Source organism: Peromyscus leucopus, chromosome 5 (assembly GCF_004664715.2).
Source record: "Peromyscus leucopus breed LL Stock chromosome 5, UCI_PerLeu_2.1, whole genome shotgun sequence".
NCBI classification, from domain to species: Eukaryota; Metazoa; Chordata; class Mammalia; order Rodentia; family Cricetidae; genus Peromyscus; species Peromyscus leucopus.
In genome coordinates this window covers 79,797,636-79,822,780 of record NC_051067.1, presented here as the reverse complement: position 1 = coordinate 79,822,780, position 25,145 = coordinate 79,797,636, and the positions used below count along the sequence as shown (strand labels likewise).

Here is a 25,145-nt window from a genome sequence, read left to right as displayed (position 1 = left end):
CCACAGAAAGGCAGCTACAGGATGTTTTCCTGTGTTAGAGGACCTTTTCCTGATTCCACAACCAGGAGTCTGTTCATGCCCATTCCAAGAGGAAGGGACCGGGCGCAGGCTCCTCCTCCGATGTACCCCCCTACCCTCACGGGGATCCAGATAATGGCGGCGATGGGGTCCCTGTTTGCCGCGCTGGGGAAAGGAAAGAGTTTGTGCTCCCAGGAAGGCACACCTGACTTCCGAGGCCCCACTCAAGACATTGCCCACCCCATTTAGACCGGAAGAAGGCCCTGAGGTCAGAAGGGCTGGAGAGCTGCCCCTGCCTGCACCTCCCCTGCGCAGCACAATAGAGCCAATCTTGTTGGCAGAGGTGTCTGTGAGCCAGCCCGGAAGTTGTGAGCATGCTCTCCCCATTACTCATCTGTCATGTGGAGGCATGGGTGGGGGAGAGATGCCCCCACACTCCCATCAATGTCTGAAGCGGGTGGGAGAGCTGGCCCTGAGGGCAGGAGGGCAGGAGAGCTGCCTCAACGCTGGGGAGAACAGGCCCTGCACCTTGTGTGGGAAGCACCATAGAGACAATCCCACTGGCAGAGCTGGGGTGAGCCAGAACTGATATGATACTGTGAGCATGGAAGAGCTGTCCCCATAACTCACCCATCATCTGAGAGAGGGAGGTGTGTGTGTGTGTGTGTGTGTGTGTGTGTGTGTGTGTGTGTGTGTGTCCCACCCATCAATGCCTGAGGCAGGTGGGAGAGCTGGCCCTGAGGTCATAAGAACAGGAGAGCTGGCCCTGCCCCTCATCTGCTGCAGCCCTCAGGAGAGTGGCCCCTAAGCCATACCTGGGTAACACAGTGGATCTGTAGGTGTAGGTGTGGGAGATAGGACCCTGAGGACAGGAGAGCAGAATTGGCCCCACCTCTTGCTCATCCCTGAGCTGCAAATGGTGAACTCCAAGGCAGTGCAGGAGAGCTCACCCCAGTGGTGAGCACAAGGGAGAGCTGGCCGGCTGACCAACCCTGCAACTACCCAGGCCCAGAACCAGGGTCATGGGCTGGCCCACCCCAACATCCACCCCATCTGTGATCTGCTGGAGAACGTGAAGGGACCTGACCTGCAGACCCAAACTAAACCAATGATCCTTTGCAATGAACACTTGCAAGTAAAGATAGATGGATCCAAGGGTTTACTGTGTGACTCACTGTGTCACACTACAGCTCCCATGACGAGATTCCCCCCCCCTTTTTTTTTTTTTTTCTTTTCTTTTCTCTTAAATTTCATTGGGGGTATGCTGCAAGGGCACGGGGATGGGAAATAAATGGGTTCAAGATGCACAATGTGACTGATACAAATAAATAAAAAGTTAAAAAAAATTGTTATGTGCATTGATGTGAAGGTGTCAGGTCCCCTGGAACTGGAGTTACAGACAGTTATAAGCTGATATATGTGTGCTGGGAATTGAACCCAGGTCCTCTGGAAGAGCAGCCAGTGCTCTTAACCACTGAGCCATCCCTCCAGCTCCTATTCTTGTTCTTGAATGAACTAAAGTTTGGTGATGATCCATTGCCACATCCTTTCTGCAGAGACACCAGATCCCCTGCATGGGGACTGAACTGCGGACATGGTGTCTGGACTTTGGCGGTGGGGAAACCAGAGGCCATTTTGCAGGAGACGAGAAGAAAGGAAGCTTTAAACAGCTAATGACATTGTTCATGCTGACAGAAAACCTTGGGGTTTGAAGGAGGCATTCAGTGCACATTTTGCAATCTTCTGAAAGCCAATGTCTTCTCTTCAAACGAGATGTGATACACACACAGAGGCCAAAGCTGAGTGTGAGACAGGCACACCACCATGGTGCCCACCACCAGGGCAGCCTCATCCTGTAACAGGAAGTCTTAAGGTCGCAGAAGACATGGACAGAAGAGCCACGACCTCAGCTCAGATCTCCAGTTGCCTCCCACTCTGGGCTTGTTCTGTTCCGAGCGCATAAGGGGAACAAAATGGAGGTTGGACATTCATTTTTTCAAAATGGTGCCCGGTCTCTATCTTGTCATGTGGGCGGAATCAACCGGTCATCACACTCCAGGGCCTCCTTTACAGCACTACTGTGTCTAGCTTGGGGTCCACTGGGCCCCTGCGCCTTTCTCCACAGGGTCACCTGCTGGCTCTGCTGCCTCACCTCCCTGCACAGCCCTGCACAGCTGGGTCCTCCAAATGTTTTGCTTGACCTCTTGAGTTCCTGCCCCTGGAATGAAGAGACTGCATGTGTCTACAGATGCGATAAGATGCTTCTGGAATGTTCTTTGGGTCAATGAAGAGGTAGAGAGGCAAGGCAAGCACCTCCATCCAAAAGATATGTGCAAGTGTCTGATGTGGCCTGCCCAGCTCTTTCTGGAGTTAGCACCTGGCTACCCTCCACCCCCCAGGGAAACAGCTCTCCCTGAGTCCTAGACCATGCTCTTCAGATGGGCAGGGACCCTGCAGTCCTCACAGCCTCTGCTCATTCCACCTCAGTCTCCATTTGTAGGGGGCATTCTTTCCCTAGAACAAATGACCACAGTTTAGAGGATCTGAGGCAGGTTTGGGAGCTGAAGTCTGGCACCCAGCTTCAGTAAGACCCTGCTCCCTCTGAGGCCAGGAAAGAATCCATCCCCTGCCTTCACCCAGCTTCTGGAGGCATCCAGCAATCCTCGGCATTTTTTTTTTTTTTTTTTTTTTTTGGTAGGGGTAGCTCTTTCCACAGCACGCTTCCAGATGCAGCGTCTGGCCCTCAGAAGCCCTTGTCAACTTTCTTATCTTCAAGACTCCCCTCTTCTGGCCAAGCCCCGCCCCCATGCCCATCTGCCTCCTTGCTTTTACCCCTTTCCTCCCAGTACCTGCCCTCCTCCACTTCCTGCTGGTTGACTCTTTGTCTTGTGCTGGGATGGAGCCCAGGGCACCACCCACGCTGGGCACACACTCTGCCACTGAGCTGCGCCCCACCCAGACCCATTTATTTTTTACCAGGCCATGCTTCCATCAGCCCGTGACTGTCCCCCAAAGGTCTGTGTGGTAAAGGCTTGGTGCCCAGAGCGGTCTGTTAGGAGGTGGTGGGAGCTTCCGAGAGCTGGGGTCTGGGGCCACAGGGGATGGATGTGTCCTCAAAGAGGACTGTGGGACTCCAGCCACTTTCTTTTTTCTGCTTCCTGGCCATGCTGTGAATGGCTTCCTCCATCATTTGCTCCCCCACCTTTGACTACTGGACCCCAAAGCAACTGAATGGAATGAATCTGCCCTGTAGGTGACTGTAACCTCTAAATTGTGAATCAAAATAAAATTTTCTTCCTTGTAAGTTGATTATCACAGATGTTCTGTCATAGTGATGGGAAACTGACTGACAGCCATATCCCATGGAGATAATCTGGGGGTCCCTTTGTGGTATAGCACACTATCTTACATCTACAGTCCTACAGGGATCTGTGCTTGGCTTGGCTTGTGGACACATGAGTGTAGGCAGAATTTTCCTGTCGTGACCTCCTGCTCCTAAATAACCAACATGGAGATTCAATATTAATTATAAATGCTCGGCCAATAGTTCAGGCTTGTTACTGGCTAACTCTTACACTTCAATTAACCCATATTTTTTTATCTATGCTTTGCCATGTGGCTTGGTACCTTTTCTCAGTCTGGCATGCCCACCTAGCTCTCTCTGTGTCTGCCGGCGACTCTCTCATTCTGTCCTTCTTCATCCCAGTATCCTCAGTTTGATTGTCACACATAACTTTATCCTGACTTGCTATAGGCCAGTCAGCTTCTTTATTAACCAGTGAGGGTAATACAGATTCACAGTGTACAGAAGGATTATTCCACAGCACACAAGACCTTCAACTCCCAGCTCAGGGTTCTATTCCCACTGGATGCAGCCTTTCTGGGCTGTGATCCATGATGCATCAAGGGCTGTGACTTCTGTCATTATGGAAATCCCTTTGGCCAGACAGACTCCATCCCTAGTCTGGTTAACCAGTTGAGCTGTAGGGCTGGCAGGTGAGGGGCCCACTCTCAGTATCAGAGCTCAGATAAGCAAGTCTGCAGCTGCAAAATCATGTTTCTACCCAGGACCTGCCAGTGACTGCCTTGGCAGCCTCTGCCAGGAGGATCTTCCTGGGCTGCGTTTTAAATGTTCTCTCCTTTTGCTATGATCAAAGGAGTTGCTTGTTCCCCTGATAGGTGACAAAAGATGTCAAAGAGACTAATGAGATAACAGGGCACCACCCCTTTCCTTTTGCCTGGAGCAGAGACACTAACGTGGCTTTTAGGACTTGGGGGATGGTGCAGATGTAAGGGCGGAGGCTGCCCCGGGTAGAGAGAAGGGTACCCCAGCCTGGCAGGCTCCAGCAGGTGACATCAGTAGGGTGGACGCCCAGCATTTTACATCCTCTGGGCAAAGCATCTTAGTTTGTTGTGTGTGACACAGCCTCAAGGCTACCCCAGCTCCCAGGCTGTGTTCAATCCAGAACCTGCCTGTCATTGCGCACTTCTGGCCATAATGATGGATTCTGAAGTGAGCATGTGACCTCATGAGGACCAAAGAGAAGTGGCTTTGGGACTCTTTTAGATGGACCACTGGAGGATGCTTCTTTCTGCTGATCTTGGTGTGAAGGGCAGGACTGGAGCTCCCAGGGAGCTTATCCAAGAAGAACCAAGGAAACAGAGCCCTAAACAGTGAGAAACAGACCCTGCATTAGTTCAGTTGATTTTAGCACCTAGATCAAGCTGCACCTGATTGGTAGACTTCTGTTTGTTTGTTTGCTTAGACTGTTGTGATTTCTCCTGTTTGTGGTTGTAAAACAACAACAGCCATTTCACAATCTTTTATCACATATGAGCATCCAGACACCACACCCCAACAGCATCTGCCTTCTGTAAATTCCCTAAAATCTTAGCAAATAGCTCCACCCATCTATCTACACTTTGAGACGCCATCTAGACCCCCTCTGGGGTCATCACACACCAACACAGTAGAGCCTGTGCAACTAGACGTGGTTGGTACAAGCCTGTGATCCATCACAGGGAAGGCTAAAGCAGAAGAGTTGCACATTCAGGGCTAGCCTGGGCTACAGAGTAAGACCTGCCTTCCCCCCCCCCCAAGACCATCAGGGTAACTCAGAAGGCAAGGATGTGTGTGACCAAGCTCAAAACCTGCGTTCATTCCCCAGGCTCCACATGGTAGAAAGAGAGAATCGACCCCTGTAGGTCGTCCTCTGACCTCCACAAGTGCTGCGGCTTGTGTGCGGGTGTCTGTGCACATAAACACACAAATAAACACAAGCAATTTTTAAAAAATCTCTGCTAGCAGGTGCACGTCTAGAGAAGGAAACTGAGGCCTGCTCCATTTGGGTGCCGCAGGATATATACAGTTCCTGGCAGGGGCCACACCTGTGCAATTGTTTCAGTCTTGAAGTCTTCCCACAGAATAAGACCCAGGGGAGTGGACCCGAAGTCCTTGAAGCCGAGCGGCTGCCTCTGCCTCTCTTGAACTTGACAGTCCCATTTTGCAGGTGCAGACACAGAGGTAGCAGAGACATTTGGTGCCCCCTGCTATTTTAGGCAAGGGTTCCTAGATGAAAAGAACTGAATGTGTGTGTTTGTGTGTGTATGTGTGTGTGTGTGAGAGAGAGAGAAAGGGACAGAGACATATCATATATGATATATATTTTCATTAAATACCATATAAACATTAAATTCAATGTATATGTAACAAAAGGGACCTCTTAGCTTGGCTTACATGAATCGGGTCTGGGAAGTCCAACAACCATCTGCACACTGGAGAGGCTGAGAACATGGTAGTTGCCCACAAAACTGGATTGCTTCCGTAGCCCCAATATGATGCTGAAAATATGGAGGACTCCTGGAGAGCCACTGGCCTTCATTCTGAGTTCTGATGTCCGCAAAGGGTAACAGCCTCAGGAGCGGCGGTGACCACGTGACACTCTCTCAGCAGAAGGTAAAGGCAGGCAGCACTACATTCTTTCCAGACTCCCTTCTGTCCAGGTGACCTGTCGGAAGGTGCCAGCCACTGGGGTCCTGCACCTTTCCTCATAGACCCATCCAGAGGTGTGTCAGGGTTCCACAGTGGCTGTCACTCACTGGGGAGGCTGACAACCAGTTAGTTGCTCAGCCCATAAGGCTGGGTGCCTCAGCGGTCCCAATCTGTTGTTGGAAGCCTGGAAGTTTCCTGGAGAGCCGCTGGGAACCGTGGCTCTGACATCAGCAATGGAAGCAGCTCCAGGGCAAGAGGGAGCCCCCTGCTGCCAGCAAAAGGTGGCCCCACAACGGGTGTGTGTGTGTGTATGTGTGTGTGTGTGTTCCCACAGCAGCTAAAGCAATCAGGACAGTTCTTCAGGTGTGGCTCCTACTCAGGTGATTCTAATGTACGGCAGGTTGTGACATCAAAACCAGCTATAACAGGTACGATGCTAAATCTTAGCTGTCGGCTTGACAGGGTCTGGAATCAACTGAGACACCGTAATTTGAAAACTGGGACCATGACCTAATGGACACTGACTGTTGTCATCTGCTTCTCTGTTGCTGTGACAAAGCACTAACCAACAGCAGCTCCTGGGAGGAAAGGGGCTCCGCTTACAGCTTATTATAGGATGCAGGCCATGGTCTGGGGAGCCAAGGCCTTTGCTCCTGTGTGTGCTTGTGTTTGCCTTGCAGGGGGTCGGGGGAGCAGGCTCTGGCTCTGTTGCCCAGGCTAGTCTTGAACTCTTGGATCTTCTTGCCTCAGCTTCCTACTAAGGGCTGGGATTACAAGCCTGAGCCACCGCACCTCATGGTCCCAATCCTTGAGGAACTCCCAGGAGGAGGGGAGAGGACCAAGCAGATCCTCCCTGAGATGCCACAGGCAGGCACCGTTTCTGTGCTGACTCTTCTTGTTAACAGCCCCTCCATTCTTCCTGTCACGTATGTCCAGCTCTCACTCATCAAAACAAATAGCCTCAGTGCTTTTGTCTGTACCATGGAGACCGTAAGAGTCGCACAGAGTGCCGCTGACGAGACAGAGAACCTCACGTAGGTGGGGGCCATGGGATCTGAGCAGTTAGTGCTCCGGCTCCACCTTTGGCATTTGCCTAGACCGTGGCTCTTCCTCCCTATTTCTGGAGAGGTGAACTTTGTGGTGCTTCCTTCAGACTTTCTTTCTTTCCTTTTTTAAGATTTACTTGTTTACTATGTACACAGCATTCTGCCTGCATGTCATAAGAGGGCACCAGACCTCATTACAGATAGTTTTGAGCCACCAAGTAGGTGCTGGGAATTGAACTCAGGACCTCTGGAAGAACAGCCAGTGCTCTTAACCACTGAGCCATCTCTCCAGTCCCTCCAGACTTTGAATGTTTCCATGAGCAAGAAGCCTCCAGGCCACAAAGTTTAGCTGGGCCTTGCTTTCGGCCAGGGTAAATGACAAAGGAGGCAACTCTGGCCCGCCCTCCCAATTCATGTGGTCCCAGGAGAGCCAACCTAAGTAATCTTGTATCCCAGGACCCAGAGAGGGCCAGCTCCAAGCACCACTGATGTTTGTCCATACACAGATGTGGTTGCAAAACCTACCACAGGACAAGCAAGGCCACCACAGCCGCCATGAGAAAGCCGAGCTGTGTCGCTGGTGAAAACTAGGAGGGATTGCATCCACCAGGCCGCGTGCTATGTAAGCAAGAATGGAAGCACAGACACCAGGTGCCACCTCCCAAGGGATGTCTCAAAAGGATGAACGAAGCAACAAGTGGTGTCTTTCCTTATAGCATCTGTCCCTCACCAGGCTCTTGCTGGGCTCTGAGCAACATCTGGGCAGCTATTGGACAGTGCTTAGACTGTCACTGCATTTCACGCTGGCTCCTGAACCTGCGTCATGCTCGACTTCTAAATAGACAATGAATGCTTATTAATCGCAGCTTGCAAATCAGCAAAGTGATCCTTCATTAGCTTAATTGCCTCTTCTATTTTATCAGGATATTGTGTTCCTCAGTTCCTAATCCCCATATCTGATGCTGGCAGCTGCTAGCATGTGGTGCCTGCAGACTGTTTTGAGGGTGCTCTGTCCTGTCCTCTCCCCACTTACTTTCTTAGGAAAGGAGCTGGCAGCTTCCATGCCTGGTCCAGGTCAATCTGGTCCCCAGGTCAGAAAGAACCGGATCTAGGTCTCAGCGTGTGTTAGAATATGTGCATGGCCTTCTGCATCAGTGTGGACTGTGGACACCCCCGTCCTTGCTGATGGCAGTATGGGGATGGCCCTCCCTGCTCACACTGGCCAGTGGCCTATAGGTTATCACCACTGCATGGTAGAGAAGAGTGTGCTAAGATTTGCAGAAGAAAAAAAAACGATCCACCCAGGGCTGCAGAGCAAATGGATGGCCATGCGGGTCCTCCATGCGGGTGGGCCATCACCTGCCACAATCCTGCACGGGAGACAGAGGCAGAAGGCACTGCTCTTTGGGAAGTCGCGCCTCACTTCCACCACTGTAGGCTGGGCCATGTGACTTGCTTCAACTAAACACATGGGAGCCAGTGAAATGAGCACAATAGTCCTGCATCTAAGTGGTCAAGAGATACTCAGAGAAGGGAAGGAAGGCCTGAGAAAGGAGGCTGGGGGGTGGGAGCAAACGCAAGCACACACCACAGGGCATGAGCTTCTGAACCGATGGTAATGGCTGTAGGCTGGTAGTACAGTCTCCCGGCCTCACATTCCTCACCTGTAAAATGGGCATGATAGAAAGCCTGCCGACCACAGCGGCTTTAAGGATTAATGGCAGAAGTTTTCCCAAGGGCTGCTTTGCCTCCTGCAGGCTTTGGGCACCAGAGCAAGAAAGGGTCCAGTAGCAGGATCAAGGGCCTGTCTACCCACTACAGGACGGGAATAGCGCATCTGCCTGAGCTTGAGCCAGGGTTGACCCGGAAGAGTTGAGTATTGAACGAAATGTACCCCAGACCCATAGAGTCGTGGCGGCTGACAGTTTACATGTTCTCCTTGGGCCAACTCACGTCTTATCTTCCTGACTATCCTAAGGCCTTCTTCCTGGCAGGAAATGAGGGGTCCATACCCCTAGCAGCATACAAGTCACAGGCCAGAACAGCAGGTACCTGCAACCACCATGCTTCTGGCAGTGGAGCACCCGGAAACACTTTGTCCTTGTCTGAGAGGTCCCCTGCCCCGGGCAATGTCCTCAGCAACACCCCCTCACACTGACTGGTCACCTCCAACCTCACTCTCTGCTCAGTCTACATCTCGGGATCCTAAGACCAGGGAGGAAGAAGAGGGACACTAATAGGCAGCGCCAAAAGGAGCGGCATCACGTGCTGGGAGGAGAATCAGGAGAACTCCTGATGTCCAGGGACCTCGGGATAAACAGAACCATAGGAAGCCAGACAGTGCAAATGGAAAAGACGGGGTGGGAAATGGACGAGGGAGTTACTCTGCAGCCCAGCCTGCCATGTGAGGAGCTGAGCCCTTGCCCCCCCCCCCACCCGGAGCCATGGGATGCGTCTGTGTGGGGAAACATGATCATATTGGTGTACTAAGCATGCTTTTTGTCTGTGGCGTAAGGAACCAACAGAAGGGAGCAAGCCCATAAAGTTGCTGTCCCCAGGCTGGGAGACAAGGGATGAATTGTGGCTAGGCTACTGGGAGGACTGTCTTCGTCATTTGCTAAACTGGGAACGAGGTTTAGGACGAGAGAGTGAGTTCAAGGCTCATGTCACGAGAACTCTGTTAGCCTAAAGATGGTCCCTGAAGCCATGGAGTAGATGAGACCCAGTAAGGGAGTCTGTGGGGAAAAGAAGGGAGCCAGGACTGAAGTCCGAAATGATATCACTATTCTAATAGCTTTTTAATTTGTAAACAATTGTATGCGTACAGCAACCAGCAAAGATATCATAGACAGGTGCCATGCACCCGTGTATGACATCATTTTATAAGGTAGGTTAGGTAAAGCTGAATGCCACAAACCCCAGGCTGGAAGAACTGGAACAAGCTATGATTTCGGGAAAGCAATTTCAGTTGAGATTTGGTTTGGCTGCCTTTGAGAGTGTTCACACAGGAGTGGGCTTGATTTCTTCTCACAGAATAGTCTAAGCACAGACACCCACGCCTGGCATAGAGACCTTGCTCCTCCAAGTCCTTAGGGACACAGCCTTCTTGCCGCCGCTCCAGCATCTCTAGGGTATAGTCTTTGTCCTCATGATCCATTTTGGTGGCTAAAATCATGGACATCACACCTGCTTTCCATATAGCTAAACGGAGAGAGGCAGGGTAGAAGAAACGATAAGTGTGTAGTAAGCCATCTCTAAGGAAGAGTCCCAGGAGCTACACTATCGGTCAGAAGTTAGTCACAAAACTTGGTTGTGAGACAGGCTGAGAAGTTATCGTATTCTTGAACTCAGAACCAAAGGCTGCATGACCAAGGAAGAGGGAGGGAAGACAAGGAACGGGCGGGCAACTTTGTGGGGTCCAAGGGCAAACGGTGAGTTAAGGGGAGCCGTGGTCTGTACCCTGACAAACTGCCCTGAGACCAGGAAACCTGCTACAGAAAGGTCTCATGGGTTCAGAGACAAGGAAGTCCATAGCAGGACGGCAGAGACCATGACCATTGTCCATCGGACCTGAGAGCCCTTGACTCCGAGGGCCTTATTCTTTCCAGGCAGATGTCATGAAGATGGGGAGGTGAGAATAATTCTTCAGCAGAGAATGTAAATGCAGATCCCAAAGACTCCGGGAGAGGACAGCAATCAGATGAAGAGGAGGGCGGCCAGCACAGGGTAGCAGTGGGGGGACCAACAGGAGCAGAGGGAGACGGAGGACTTCCTGTCTTCTTTGGAGGTGGACCCAGAGTGGGGCCCAGGAGTGGGTGGCCACAAGAGTGAGAAAGGGGAAGTCTTTGTGGAAGCATATCTCACAAACACCTGATGTCCGAGCACGTCAGAAACCCCATGATGCCAACGGGATGTCAGAGGGTGAGGGACAAGTCACTCCAGCAACTCCAGCTATGCTGAAGACACTTAAACCTTCTCAGGGTCATTATGATGCCTCCCCTAGACCTGGATGGGCTCCCAGGAAACAGACGTCTATCCTGACCTCACCTGGTCCTCTGAGCCGCCGCCCCGCCCCCCACCCCACCGCCCCCTAGAAAGCAAAGACTGGGATCCTCCAGCAGTCCTGAATCATAGGCTCTGCCTGTGCAGGGATCATCTGACTGTCCACCCTTTCCGCCGCCCACACCTGCCGTTCTGTGTAAGCCTCTCTGTGTCACCACGGCTCTTCCTGCGCCTGGTGAGCTAAGCTGCCCTCAACAAGTGACTGACAGGAATGAGTGGATAATCTCCCAGCTTCTTGGCTCTGTAAGGGTGGGCAGTGCAGGGGCGGGGGTGTCTCCCGGAAGCTACCCATACTCCTAGGACGGAGTGTCCCTCAGCGGCCCCCTCCCTTCTGCTTGGCTTCCTCCCTCCCCTCCTGGTGTTTTTCCTCAAAATAAACATGTATCCAAATTGCTGTCTTGAAATCCTTTCCAGAGAAAAGCCACATAACTGGATGGCTGCCAGGTACTACAGGAGCGGTAACTCAGTGGTGGCCTCCGGACCCCACACCTTACTAGTCTCAGGCAGCTGGCCAGATGGCTACAGCCTTAACATTTTACAAGTACCTCGTGGGCTGCACCTTTACGTCTCAGAGGCCACAATCCAGCCACATGACCTTACACAAACCAATCACTGGCAAGACCAATCGCTTTGTCCAGGCTAGTTTAGACTACATCACTTACAGACGGAGAGGGTGTCGGGGTCAACTATAAACCGAGACATACCAGCTTTTCCAGAATGAATTGTCCATGGTGGGTCCAGAAAATCATGGAAAAGCAGCTGGTTGACCCTCCTTGCCAAGAAGCTCCATCATTTTCTCATCTCATTCATTCATTCACCGAGCACGCACGGAGTGTTCACTAGGCCCTCTCTTTGGAGCCCCCTGGCTAACCGCTGGAGCCGGGTGTGTGTGTGTGTGGGGGGGGCATGCAGACAAAACAACACAGGGAACTGTGTATGAAGGGGTGGGGTGCAGGATCCTGCTGCTCCCACAAAGTGCCTCTTCCAAGGCCTCCCCAAACCCTCCAGGCTTGTGAGCCCCTTGAGTGTTCCAGGCCTTGGGTCGACATCTCCTTGGCTGGCCTAGAAGGGTCCTAGTGTCCCGTCGCAACGACACTTGGAAGCAGAGACTATGTCAAGAGGGCTGACCTCAGCCTGGGCAGCCTCAGGCTGCCAGCCCAGACCCCACAGGAGGGGCACAGCCCCCCCATCTCCCATCAACTTTTCATAAAAATCAATTTCTGTCCCATTTTTGCAGTGTACATAAAAGGCTGTGGCATCAATTAGCCTTCGGTCCCTCCCATCCTTTCCTCCTGTCTTTTTTGGAAGCTTCTTTGTAGGAAAATCTCATATTTCAGCAATTTGCATCATCCACACATTCCTCTTTGAAGTTCTAAGTTATGGTAAGAAAACGACCCACTTATCTGCCCATAAAAAATGTTCAAAGCTTATAAAGTCCTGAAACAGATGTACATTATCATTGGATTTGCGGCCTTTTTGCTGGAGCGTGCCTAATAGTTTCCGCCGCCCCTGGCCCCTTTCCCACCCCCATGAGCATAGCTTCTCCATAGAAGCCCGCCCGCCCCTCAGCCCTCCTGCACACACACACACACACACACACACACACACACACACACACACACACACACACAGAACCCACCCCCAGCTCCTCCCTGCATCTCTTCTTCACAGAAGCCCGCCCCCTGGCCCTTCTCAGCATCTCCTTTCCACAAAAGCTGGACCCCGCCCCTCCCACATCTCCGCTCCACAGAAGCCCTCCCCTCCTGCATCTCTCTCTGCAGAAGCTGCTCCCCACTGGGCCAGCCAGACTTCAAAGGTCCTGGGCTGCCTGTGAGAAGCAAAGCCCAAAGTGGGAACATCGGGGCTTTTAAAATCCCCCATGTTAAAGTCAATATTGTACCTCCCCCTCCCCCGCTTTCGCTGGCAGAGGGGTGCAAATCCGTTCTCCCTTATTGCCTCCTACCACCAGTTCAGCAATTACCAGGGGGACATGCCGGCCCCAGATGTCCATCCTTGCCTGCTCCACCCCCTTCTTTTAAAAAGAGTTTGTTCTTTGACAATTTCATATATGGACATAATGTATTTTGCTCAAATTCAACTCCATCTCTCAATCCTCTTATCCTCTCCCACCCCCTCCACCTCTCTTCTTCCCGATCACCCACTGAATCGGATCTGGATTGGTGCGTGGATATGGGCTGTTTACTGGACCACGGCGACTTACCACCTGGTATGTCCTTGAAGAAGAATGAACGCCCCCTCCCCCAGCAATCATTAACTTCCACTCACTCCTTAGAGAGTCATGGGGTTTCCTTTACCCTGCCCCACCCGTGTGAATGGGCTCACTCTCAAGCACAGAGTCACAGCCTCTCTGTGATTGTAAGCACAGTGGCCATGTCATGTCCAGGAGACAGCATCTCACGGCTCTTGTCCCCGTCCTCTGGCTCTTAGCATTTTTTTTCTGTCCCCTCTTCTGAAATGTTTCTTGAGCCTTGAGGGCAGGGACTTGATGGAGATGTCCCATTTAGGGATGAGGACTCAGCAGTCACTTTTCAGCCCTTAGACCAGTTACGAGTCTGCATTAACTACTGACCACTGCAGAAAGAAGCTTCTCTGACCAGGGTTGAGAGCAGCACTGATCTATGGTAGTTTGATAGAATGTCCATTTAGCAAGACAACAGTCGTAGGGTCCCCCCCCCCCCCCCCGCTTCCCAGGGCTGTGAACTCCCCGGCTTTTGACTGGATGTACGGTACCAGGCATAAATTCCCTCCTGTGGAGCAGGCCTCAATTGCAATCAGAAAATGGTTGGTTATCCCTCTAACTTGTATCGGTGGGCACATCTTCCTGGAAGGTCAGTACTGACACATCCAAGGGTTCACTACCAGGTAATACTGATGACCTTTGCCCCCCAGGAGTCTGACTAGCACCCCTGGCACTGTGAAAGCTAGTCATTAGGGAGGAAGTTCTCAGGTCAGTTTTAGCTTGACTTCTCTCTGTCTCTAATCTAAAGCATGCTTATCCTCAGCAGCAGGGGCTTACATCCAGTTATGATGGCAACCAAAAGCAATGGCAACAGCTGTATTGGGGGCATCTCTGGGGCCTCCCTGACTAACAATGGATAAAGGAATCTCAAACCTGACTCTGGGATCTTCATTTAATAAGTTACGGCTTCTAGGAGCGACATTCTCCACTCACACACAGCACCTCTGTCCAAACTCCTTTTTCAGGATTTATTTTCAATTATCTTACAAAACAATGGGTTTTCATCAGCTTCCCCATGCACTGCTACTTTCCTTAACCTTCCCACCCTCCCTCCTCTCCCCCCCTTCTTCCTCCATCCTTGCTTAGACCCATCCACATCCTTATGTTCCTTCCTGCACGTAAAGAGATGCGGTTTGACACCAGAAGCAGCAGTGTTGGTCCAGGATGGAGACAGACTAGTGGACCTGAGCACCTTCGTGGGGAAGCGTATCACAGACACCCACACTAGGTAGTGTTGAGTCCCCGTGTGCCTTACGGTGAGGATCCCTTGTCCTGTCCAGGACACTTTCCAATCCTTCCACCATGTCCCAGCCAGTGGCATATGCTGTCTCCCACTGCCGAGCTTGCGATTTTTTTGACGTCTCTTAGGTTAGAGGACACCATTTGCCATGCCCTCTTCTATAGCCTGCCAGCCTTGGCTGGCCCCCTTGCCAGCATTCAGCCACGCTGGCCCCCAGCCATTCACCCAGGGCCTCACCTTCTCCTCTGTGTCAGGGTCTTGGCTGGCTTTCTCCCTGGCTAATTCCTCATCAGTCTTGAATTCTCACCTACATACGGTTCCAACCCCCTCGCACCCTCAGTCTGTTATGTGCTGTTATGGCCCCACAGAAGGCATCCCAGCCTGGAACAATGCAGCTGTGTGACAGCCCCCCCCCCTCAGCCTGGGAGCCCTGTGACAGCCCATCAAGATGAGGTCTGCTTGGTTCGCATGAACATTTTTGATCGACATGAACACTCTTCCTGCCACAGTTGTTGATCACTGTATACTGGAAAAGTATATATGGACAGAGGACTCTGGAGATAAACATGGTATGGGTGTGGTCCAAGGAATGGCCTGCTGAGTCTGAGATGGCCATCTCTGAACAGTGAGGCCCAATTATTTGTTCTGCCCAAATCCTTCTCAAAAGCGCAAGTTTGGCAGCTCCTTGTAACCACAGACTGGTGAGTTATAAGTAAACTATAGTACGACATTTGGGGCATGCACGGGCCAATGCTCAGGGGAGGAGGAGGAAGGAAGCCTCACTGGAAAGGTGGGGCCAGGAATCTCAGGACCAACCACATCACAGTCAGATGCTGCACTCTGAGGTCACAGTCAGGGGACGTGGGACCGAGTGGGACAGCCAGGCTCTCTCTTCCAACTCCAGGACACAATTTGGTAGGGTCACCCAGGGCCCTTGTAACACAGACCCTGCTAAGACCCCCCCAAGATAACATCAGTGCCACTGTTCCTCTCTTCTGCACCCCAAAACACCCACACTAGAGCCCCAGTCTTCAGCCTGTGCCAACAGCCTGGGAACAGAACAAGCATGCTACAGGAGCCGGGTAGCAGGGTTCTGTGACAGCAACAACACGACCCGTTTGTTCTTCTAAGCCAGTCACCGAAGACACTTCTCTGGCTGGTATTAGACCTCATGCCGGGTCTGGCTGGAGGCTGTGCAAGAGTCTAGAAGTGTGAATCCTTTCGTCGCTCTCCAGGACTCTCACTAGCACTCAGCTGGGCCCTTGATCTCTGGCGAACAGACAGAGATTTGGTGGAAACCACATAATTGACATAAACAGGTCTGAGTGGAGGGCTCCATCCCTGACAGGTGCCCGTACTGTGCTTTTAGCAACCTGTGTAACTTCACGTGCAACTCCAAAGTTATTATCCATGGCATTTTCACGGTCATTCATGGAGTTGCCTGACTGCTCATGCCCAGCTGGGATGAACAGGGCAATGCCCTGGTCTCTGGTTCCAGCTTTCATCTTACAAATACATGTCCTTGTCACAATTACTTTCTGGGCTTTGCTCTGTGCTGGGGATTTCACTGTTTAAAATAGTCCCTGGGCCTAGAGCAGAAGGACTGCCTGGTTCCTAAGCATGGGGAAGCTAGGATTGTCTCAAGGAGCAAACACCAGGCCGGAGATGTGGTCCTATAGCCAAGCTCAATGTGAGCATCAATATCCAGGAAACAAGTGTCTTTGTGCACTGACTAGCTGGTGGCAATGTCATGACAGGCAGGCAGGAACCTCTCCCTCAGTTTCCCCAGAAACAGCAGATGAGGACTCACACATTGAGTGTTCAAGGCAACTTGATGACTAACTGCAGAGGTGAATGAGCACAGCCTAGCAACAAGCATGATCGGCCCCGAGAAAGAAGGAACCGTAGGCTTCATGAGCTTCTGGGCCCTTGGTAAGCCTGTAGTCTCTAGAACACTTTCAGCTGTCTGAATTGAGGACCGTGATGGTGGCCCATGGAGAATGAGTGGTCCTGATGTGTCTCAGTCAATGCCTGCTGGCCATTCGGCCACAAGCTTTAGAAGGCTACTGTTTCTCTGAAGAAGGGCCCCACAGGCTGCCAGTCCCCAATCCTATCCACGACCGTGGGCCCAGAGCTGTCACTCCCTAGGACCAGGGCTGGGGCAGTCTCATTGTGCTGTACAGCGGCGTTTCCAAGTCCCCACCACAAGCCAGGTATGGAAGAAAAGAATGACCCCGTGGAATGTGGTCGGGAAAGGCAACAGGCCAGGCAGGGCCACCTCAAGTATGTAGCAGAAGAGCCTCTGCCGTTGGGGGGAAGGCAGGGCAGCACCTCCTTTCCCATGGTCTTCTGGGGCCGTATTGCCCTCGCAGAAGCTGCTGTTAACGACAGGCAATGGCCTGTGCTAAAGCTTCACACCCATGGGCCCCTTTAATCTCATCTTTTCAGGTGGGGACTGTAATGAGCCAATTGTAAGTCAGGAAAGCGAAGTACAGAATAGTCAGGTCACTTGTTCAGTGTCACACAGCAAGTAAGTAGCATTCTGCCAGCCAGGCCACCTGGGGCAGTCCTCCTGAACCTGCAGAAGCTGCTGCAACCGCACAGGCAGCATGGGGTCCCCTGTCCATGCTGTGCTCTCCAGACTAGCCAGCAGCCTTCCTGCTCCCCTTCCTGGAGAGCTCGGTGGGAGCTCCATGATAGGAAGGCAGCCTTTTCCCACTTCCTATCTTGCTGAAATCTCCAAAGACCCAGGGGCTTAAAGCTAAGTAGACCTCGTTAGGCTACTTGACAAACCAATCAAGGTTTGGGGCAATCTTACCCCTAGGGCTTTGCCATGGTCAGGCTTGTCCACCTGAGTAATGGGCTATGTGGTGAGGGTCGGGGGACTCCCTGACACCTTCCTGTGAATGTCTTCTCATGCCTGGAACACCCCACTCAACTGGATCCAGCTCAACTCACAGCCAGAGGAAACACACGCTATGAGCTCTAAGGCAGTTAGACCAGGCTAGGAAGGCTTGGGGCTAGGTGCTGGGCCCCAAGTCCTGGGGGGCTTGTGCACTACTTGAAGGGCCAGACACTACTCAACTCCTAGAGATTGTTGTGTGGAGGAATGTGATTTTGATTTTTCTGATTCTCATTTAAAAAAAAAAAAAGTCAGAAGCCTTGTTTTTTAAGTGAAAACTTTCGATTTTGGACATTGATTCAAAGTCCTGAAATGAGTCAAGCATGGTATATTGGACCTTTCTAGGTCTGTCCCAGCTGTTGGAGGTGAGCATAGGAGCTGAATAGGTTGAGGAGGAGGAGGAGGGTGGGCCAGAGCTCTGGGAAACGTGGCTCATCCCTGTTCAATCCACCCTCTGCCATGTATGGCATGCGCATGTGGTCCAGGGCTTACTACTGAACTGGCCTGGCCATCACCGAGATGCCGGTGGCTAGGCCTTGTCAACACCAGCAGGACTTCGTTAGCCTGTGAAGTCCTGACCAGGCCCCTCCCCAGGTTCCAGATACTGGCTATCTGCAACAAACATGTGCCTTTGTGTAGACATCGGGTACCTCAGGTAGCAAAGAGCCCTGGAGCTGGGATTGGCTTCTAGACAAGTTTGCCTACTAGCGTCTCCCATCTCCTGTATCTATGGTGGAAAGACCCTTCCCACCCAATCACAATCATTTGTTCAAAAACACAAAGAACTTTTGGCTAAGTCTTCACTGGTTCTGGGGGAGGTGGGAACCAACCAGCAAAATGAGAATAACACAATGGTGGTTTGTTTCTTTGTAAAGAAACTAAATGGGTGCTCTTGTCATTTTGTTCTATTGGCTTTGCTGCTGCTGCTGCTGCTGCTGCTGCTGCTCTCGAGATCAAACCCCAGGCTCTGCACAGGCTATGCAAGAGCTCTACCTCTGAGCTACAGCTTAAGCATGGTTTTCAAAACAAAATCAAAAGAGAGCAATGCTGCTGCTGTGCACACTGGCATCCCTAAGACCCCATCCGGGAGGATGCCATGGTTCACATAAGGCCATGAACTTGCCCCATCTTGCAGCGGGTGCCTTGTCTCCCTCCCCATTACGTTCACTCTCCTGTTTACTAACCAAAACTGCACCCTGGGCCTTGAGGAACCCCACTTCGGGAGGAGCCCCGTCTTCAGGCTCTGTGGACAAGACAGAGACACTCAAGACGAGGTTCCGAGGCACACCCTGCTTGCTGCCCTCTGCTGGACTTGCTAAAGCTCCAGGAAGAAGAGCCTGGCTGGAAAAGGATGAACTGCTTAGGTGGTCAGCTTTGATGAAGGCACCCGGATTTTGCTTTTGGAAATACCGAGAAAAAGAGTACTAATGTTAGTAACATAGGGTATCAGAACTCTGGTGGATGTAAGGAATAATCCTATCAATGCTGGGAGCCTTTATGGTCTTTGACCTCTGCTTCTCACCCTAAGAACTAAGCTCCAAAAGGCTTCCCCATCCACCTTTCTTCCTGGGGAGAGGGATCTGCCCAAACGTGATCCCCACAGCTGGCTCTCACAGTGACCTGGCAGCCATAGACTTGGAAATAATAAAGTGGTGGCCGCAATGAGTTCTATATTGCCAAGTCAACCTTGGCCCAGGGGCCAAGGCCAAGTGCAGGAATCAGGAAGAGGGGTTTTAAAGAGTATATGCATATCTTATTAACGCCAAATCTCATCTCAAGTGAAGGAGGGCAAAGACTATGTCCATGTCGCTGTCACGTGGACCACTCCAATTGGGAGCCACTGGGTCTCAGTAAGTCCAGTTCTCTGGAATGTTTGTGGTTTTGTGGTAATGGAGTGGGCGGGCTATTCAGAGCCAATGGCAGCACAGCTAGGAGAGAAACGTGGCCTATACAAATGGAGGTACTGAGTCCTCTAGCCTGGTCCTCTCCTGGGGTTATGGTTACTTGTTCTGATCTCCATGAAGTTTTCTGGGCCCTGTTAGTGCACAGTGGCGGCAGCAGCAGCAGCGTGTGTGTGTGTGTGTGTGTGTGTGTGTGTGTGTGTGTGTGTGTGTGTGTGTCCTTGTCTCCCTTCTATTTCAATACACATATTCCTTGAGGCAGGGCCAAAGCACAGGCTCCCAGGATTCTCAGGATGGCCTGTGGGCCAGGTACACCACCATGTCCAGGGGTGGAATCTTGTTAAAAACCACTGTCCCTGTATCCTAACCCTAAGCCCCTAATGCAGGGATGGGCCTGGGAGTCTATATTTAACATGCTTCTTCAGTCCTAGAATTCAAGTATTTCTCTCAAAGGGTTTTCTGAAATTATCTAGGGGACATTGCAAGGCTCTAGAGTATCACCTTGGCTGTGTAGGATACCATCTGGAATCCTGAGCTCTTAATAGCCAGGCTAATTCCCAGACCCCAAAATCAGCATCATCGGAGGTACGACCAAAGGACTGGTCTCTAAACCCTCCTCCAGGTGATTCTGAATGCAGTTTCCACCCACTGACAGGCTGGCCTTTTCCCAAGCCACATCAGGAGGGACTTGGGCAGCAATGAGTAACTCTTGGCTGCCAGGCTGATGGGCTACATGGAGCAGGATTACTTTCTCTACTGCTTGGAAGGCTGGGGGAGAGCAAACTGCTCACTGGGTCAGCTGGAAGCAGGGTGTCCAAGCTAAACTCCGCCACTTCCTGGGACCAGATCCTGGGCATTGGGAGCCCTCCAAAGGAAAATATATCAGGGTAGGAAAGACATCCTGGAGCATCAGCTCCTGAGAAGAGGGGCTGGCTTCAAGCTTCTACTGGCTCAGAGCAGACCAGAGCCCCAAATAAAGGAGAAATTTGGGGTGGGCGGAGTTTTAATGATGGGGAGGGTGACCTGTGCCTGTGTCTAGTACCAGTAAGGCAGGTAGCTGATTCATCTCCACTCTCTCTACAGACACAGCCCTGCCAGAGTGGGAACGGTAGGAATCCAAGGCCAGCGCCAGGAGACAGGTTGCTAGAGTGAGCCTGGGCAAAAGGTAAGGTTGCTTTGGAGAACTTGGAATGGGCAATCCCCTAGTGCCAGTAGTGTGGCTGGCAGCCCTGACCTTCACACAGAGCTGAAGGTGTTGGGTGGTATCCATAGCCTAGGTCATCAGTCACAGGGGCTGCTGATTAGTAGGGCTTCGGCTAGGTAGTCCACACTTCCCACCTCTCTGGCTCTTGATCCTCAGGACCAGCAGCAATCTGAGATATGAATACTGGGCAAAGGAGAAAGTCAAACAGGTCCTGGCTATGCCCTTTGCCAAAATGTCTACCTGGCATGGTTGGGTGGGTGATGCTCCCCAGACAGGGGAGGTGAGAGCAAAGTGGATATCCACCATGTCCCCCCACCCCATCACCAAGCAGCTAGTGCCCCCAAAGCTGCAAGGCCATGATGCCTTTAATCTGAAAAATACCCAGATACTTCTCCAGGCTCCAGGGAAGTTGGGTGCTCAGAGCTCAGGGGCCAGGGAAGCAGCAGCTGTGCCCGGGAACTGGGTCACATCTACACACAGGATCCAACTTTGTCTCCTCTGCCTTCCTCTCTCTCTTCTTTCCTCCTAATTATTTGCTCTAACCGCTTTTAAGAGGTCACTTACAATAGCTTCAAAACGGAAACCACACTTGATCTGGAAACTAGCGGCTCTAAGTTGACGCCTTCTGTCACTTTCTGTCTCCTGAGTAGACAGCGACAAGTTACGTACAAGGACCCTCTATGCAGTGTGTCACGGCGAAGGATGAGAGACGACCCACCGGCCTGCCGGGAGGTGACAGTGCCTCTGAGCAAGAGGGCTGAGCAGCTGTTCGGGGGACAGAGTTCAGTGACTCTGGGGGAGGTCCCCAAGTACACCGGGCTGCAGAGAAGAGAGCCTAAGAATGAACACTATGCTGCTCCTTGGATAAAAATAAAAGAACAAGGTGGGGAGGGGACTGAGCATAACTGCCGGGTTTTCTCTCTTAAAAATAGATCAGAAAGAAACAGTGCAGAATGTCAGTGTTTGAAACTTCTGGGTGGTGAGTTCAAGGTTACTGTTACACAACTGTTTCAAACCCTGTTGGGAAATCTTCTAAATTAACAAAATTTAAATGGGAGATATTCTATAAAATGCATTTATTCTAGTCATGAAAACAGCTAGCATCTGGATAGTGCTCACAAGGGAGGAACCAAGGCATAGCATTTCACTTGCAGTAGTACATGCTGGGAGGAAAGGGAGTCAGGCCTCGAGTCCTGCAGCCTGGCACCAGCCTATGTCCCAACCACCACACTGCACCCACGGTCCTGGAGGGCATCTGGACATGGATGCTGGGGTGGAGCCTGCTGGGTTACCTGTTACTCTAAGCTTCCAAGGGCTTTTACGGGTGAACACGGTACTATTTTTGTAAGCGTCTTTGAAAAGTTAGCAAGAAGTGAGAAAATCCTGGGGCAGCAGGGGACCTCCTTCCCCAGGCCGCGTCCTGTCATACAGCCAGCTCCCACCCCCTGGGCATCACTGCTTGTGGCAGCTTTGGGCCTGGAGGCCATAGGGTTTGTTTTGTTGTTTGCTACACACACACACACACACACACACACACACACACACACACACACACACACACACCCGCTGTCCTTAGTGCTGACCCGGCCTCCTGTGGTAAGTGGGCGCACACCAGGTGGGACATGCTGATTGGTCCAGGGCTGACTACCTTATCCAAACCCAGTCCACCCTCCCACCCCCCACCGGGCTTTTGTCTCCTAGAGAGTCCTTTCCTCCTGGTCCTGGACCCAGAATGCCAGTAGCTCAGGCCTGCTGACACGGGCCGACCCAGGGACGAAAACTGTTTCGTTCATACTGGATCCTGTCATCTCGAAGCCAGCTCCCATAATGCCTTGCCTATTTAGTTTGGTTACAGTCACCTCCGGTGAGCTGGATTCTAGTCAAACAGAAATGGAGAGCTTCATGCGAGGAAAAGCCAGGGCTCAAGTCCTTCATAGTGTTAGGGATCCTGACAAGGAGGACCCAGCACTGCCACCTACCGTGTGTGTGTGTGTGTGTGTGTGTGTGTGTGTGTGTGTGTGTGTGTGTGTGTCCCCAGTGGGTTCGTGGCCACTCTGGGCCTCAGATGCAGTCCTTGGATTTCTACTTCCTGTTGCCTCATAGTGCTGTCTTGAGGATTGCATCAACCAGTCCCAAGCAACCAGGAAAATCAACACCATAAAAACAGCCAATGCTCACTACCTTCAGAAGTACATGCTTACCAACCATGCTAACCACAGGAGACAGAGGGGCAGACGGACAGCTGCGATCATCTCCTTCTGGGGTCAGACTCTCTCCAGGCCCTCGAGAATAAAAGCCCATGCAACTGCTCCTCCCTCCCAAGACCTTCAGCAGATGCCACTACAGAAGGATGGGGAAGAGGCAGGGGAGGGAGCCAGGACATCCACCCCTGGGGGTCCCACACAACCGGCTACATTCCCTGAATGGAGGTCTCCGCTCGTAGGTGCCTTTCGATCCTCACCTTTCAGGTACAGGGGTAGCTTAGCGCTGGTCCGGGCTCTGCTGTCTCTTTACCTTTGCTCCAGTGTGGACAGTGTTGACCTTGTCTAGCCCTCCTCAAGTTACTCAACCTGGGATTGTAATCTGTTTACATAGGGGCTCCAACTATGTGACAATGGTCTTTTTCTGGTCTCCCTAGGCTCTTGTCCAATAATACCCTGTCCCAGGGTCTCAGGTGCCCTCCCATTCCACTCCAAGTTTCTATACCCAAGCAGTCTCTCCAAAACTGCAGACTTCAAACCCCAAGACATCACCTCTGACATCGGACAGGCGGCCCTCCCGTGACACATGGGGTCCATCTGGGTTGCAGGAGCTTCCACAGAGCAGCGCAGTGATTTCTGCACACCAGCAAAGATACCTGAGAGTGTATTTCTAGAAAGATACAGAGACACGGACAGGCAGCATCTACCTAGAGATACAAAGGCTGCTGGAGAGCCACAAAGTGTATTAGCTGATGGCAAACTCAGGTTTCACACCCTCCGTCATACAATGGTGCCATCTTGGGAACCCACGCTTCTTTATGTGGTTGCTTCTCTCTGGAGCAGTTTCCCAAAGAAGGCGGCGGCGGCTCCAAGGACAACCATTAAACACAGGCGCATCCTTCAAAAGCAAAGGGGGGGCACAGGAGGAGGAGGGGGCGTTTCCACATTGTGCATGCCCCCCCCCAAAAGGACGGGACCGTCTTGGGCCAAGGTGAGGCAGTAACTCCAGAAAGCACAGCTAAGGTGTCTAGGCTGAGGTGCGGAAACACGAGGGGGGGGGCATCGTCACGACGGCGGCAGTCCACTGAGATCCCCGTGGCACGTTACAGTCAGGTAAGGGCCAAGTCAAAACAGAATAACACTGAGAGGTAGCAGCTGTTGTCCTCTGGAGCTCTTGAGGGTCTCTGAAGCTGAGCCAGGCAAGGGTGCTCTCCTGGAAGAGCTGGAGTGGGGCAGCTGGGCTGAGGGCTCCTGCGGTTTGGGAAGATCTGCGAGGGCCCTGCAGCTGGGGTGGCCCAAGGACCCTTCCAAACCCAGTCACTTCTCGGGTGAGTTATATAATCCCCACAACATATAAATAAAAGTTTAGTTCTGTGTTTCCATATATCTTCTACATGAAGGCTAGCTAAATATTAGTGGAGTAACAATAATTATTAATAACAATAATTGTCATAATAACAATAATTAATAGAATAATAATGCCTTGAGGCGTGGGGGTGGGTCCTTCATGTGGTGGCCTGGTGGGGTTTAGGGCTGGTAGAAGTGGTGGTAGTGGTGGTGATGTTCGTGGTGGTGGTGGTGCTCATGTCTCTGGACAGCCTGCCCAGCCTGGCTCTCATACACCACCACAGCAGGCAGCTCCCTCACCTGCTCCCGCCCCACGACGGTGGCACCGCCTGCAGCCAGTGGGACCTGCAGGCCCCGGCAGCTTGCCTGGTTCTCCTTGGCTCGATGCTTGTGCTTCTTGTGGCCCAGGGGTGCCAGGGTGGGGAGGAGGGCTGGGCTGGTGGCCAAGTGGGCAGAGGGGGACACAGTGTGGGTGGTGGGCACCAGCGGAGGCTTGCTTCTTGCACCTCTGGCCACGTGGCCCATTCCCATGTTCTTGCCCTGGGCCTTGGGAGACCTCACAAAGTGCTTGCTCCCATCCTGAGTACCCCGGAGCCGTTGCTGGAGCTCTGACGCCTTGGCAAATGGGGTGTCAAGGAGGTGGAAGGAGCCGGGGTCCACACCTTGGGGCCTCCGGTGTGGGATGTGAGCGGCTTCTGGCTCATGGGAGCGAGAGCGAGTGGGGTTGGAGATTCGAGGGGGCGGCTCTGACTTCTGGGCCACTGAAGGGAAGCCTAGGAACCAATCCAACAGATACTTCATGAGTGCCCACTGTGTGCACTGGGCTGCCCTGGGGTTACCAGGTGCCATGACCTCTCCATCTGAGCTACGACTACCGACCCTCTCCTGTCCTTTGCTGCCCTGCAGGAAAGGGAGCCTTCCCATGTGCTGAGAGGCGAGGCAAGATGCTGGCGGATGGGACGAACCAAGGTG

General features: G+C 52.2%; 1 protein-coding gene across 1 annotated transcript in view; it reads right to left on the bottom strand.

Annotated features, from left to right (window-relative positions):
• Positions 1 to 21,684: 21,684 nt before the first annotated feature.
• The window catches only part of Nkd1 (NKD inhibitor of WNT signaling pathway 1), a 74,013-nt gene continuing 70,552 nt past the window's right edge, over positions 21,685 to 25,145 (bottom strand). Inside the window, exon 10 of the mRNA XM_028891824.2 lies at positions 21,685 to 24,946. Coding sequence (XP_028747657.1) covers positions 24,354 to 24,946 — 593 coding nt within the window. The 3' untranslated portion in view covers positions 21,685 to 24,353. The remainder of the gene's footprint in view (positions 24,947 to 25,145) is intronic.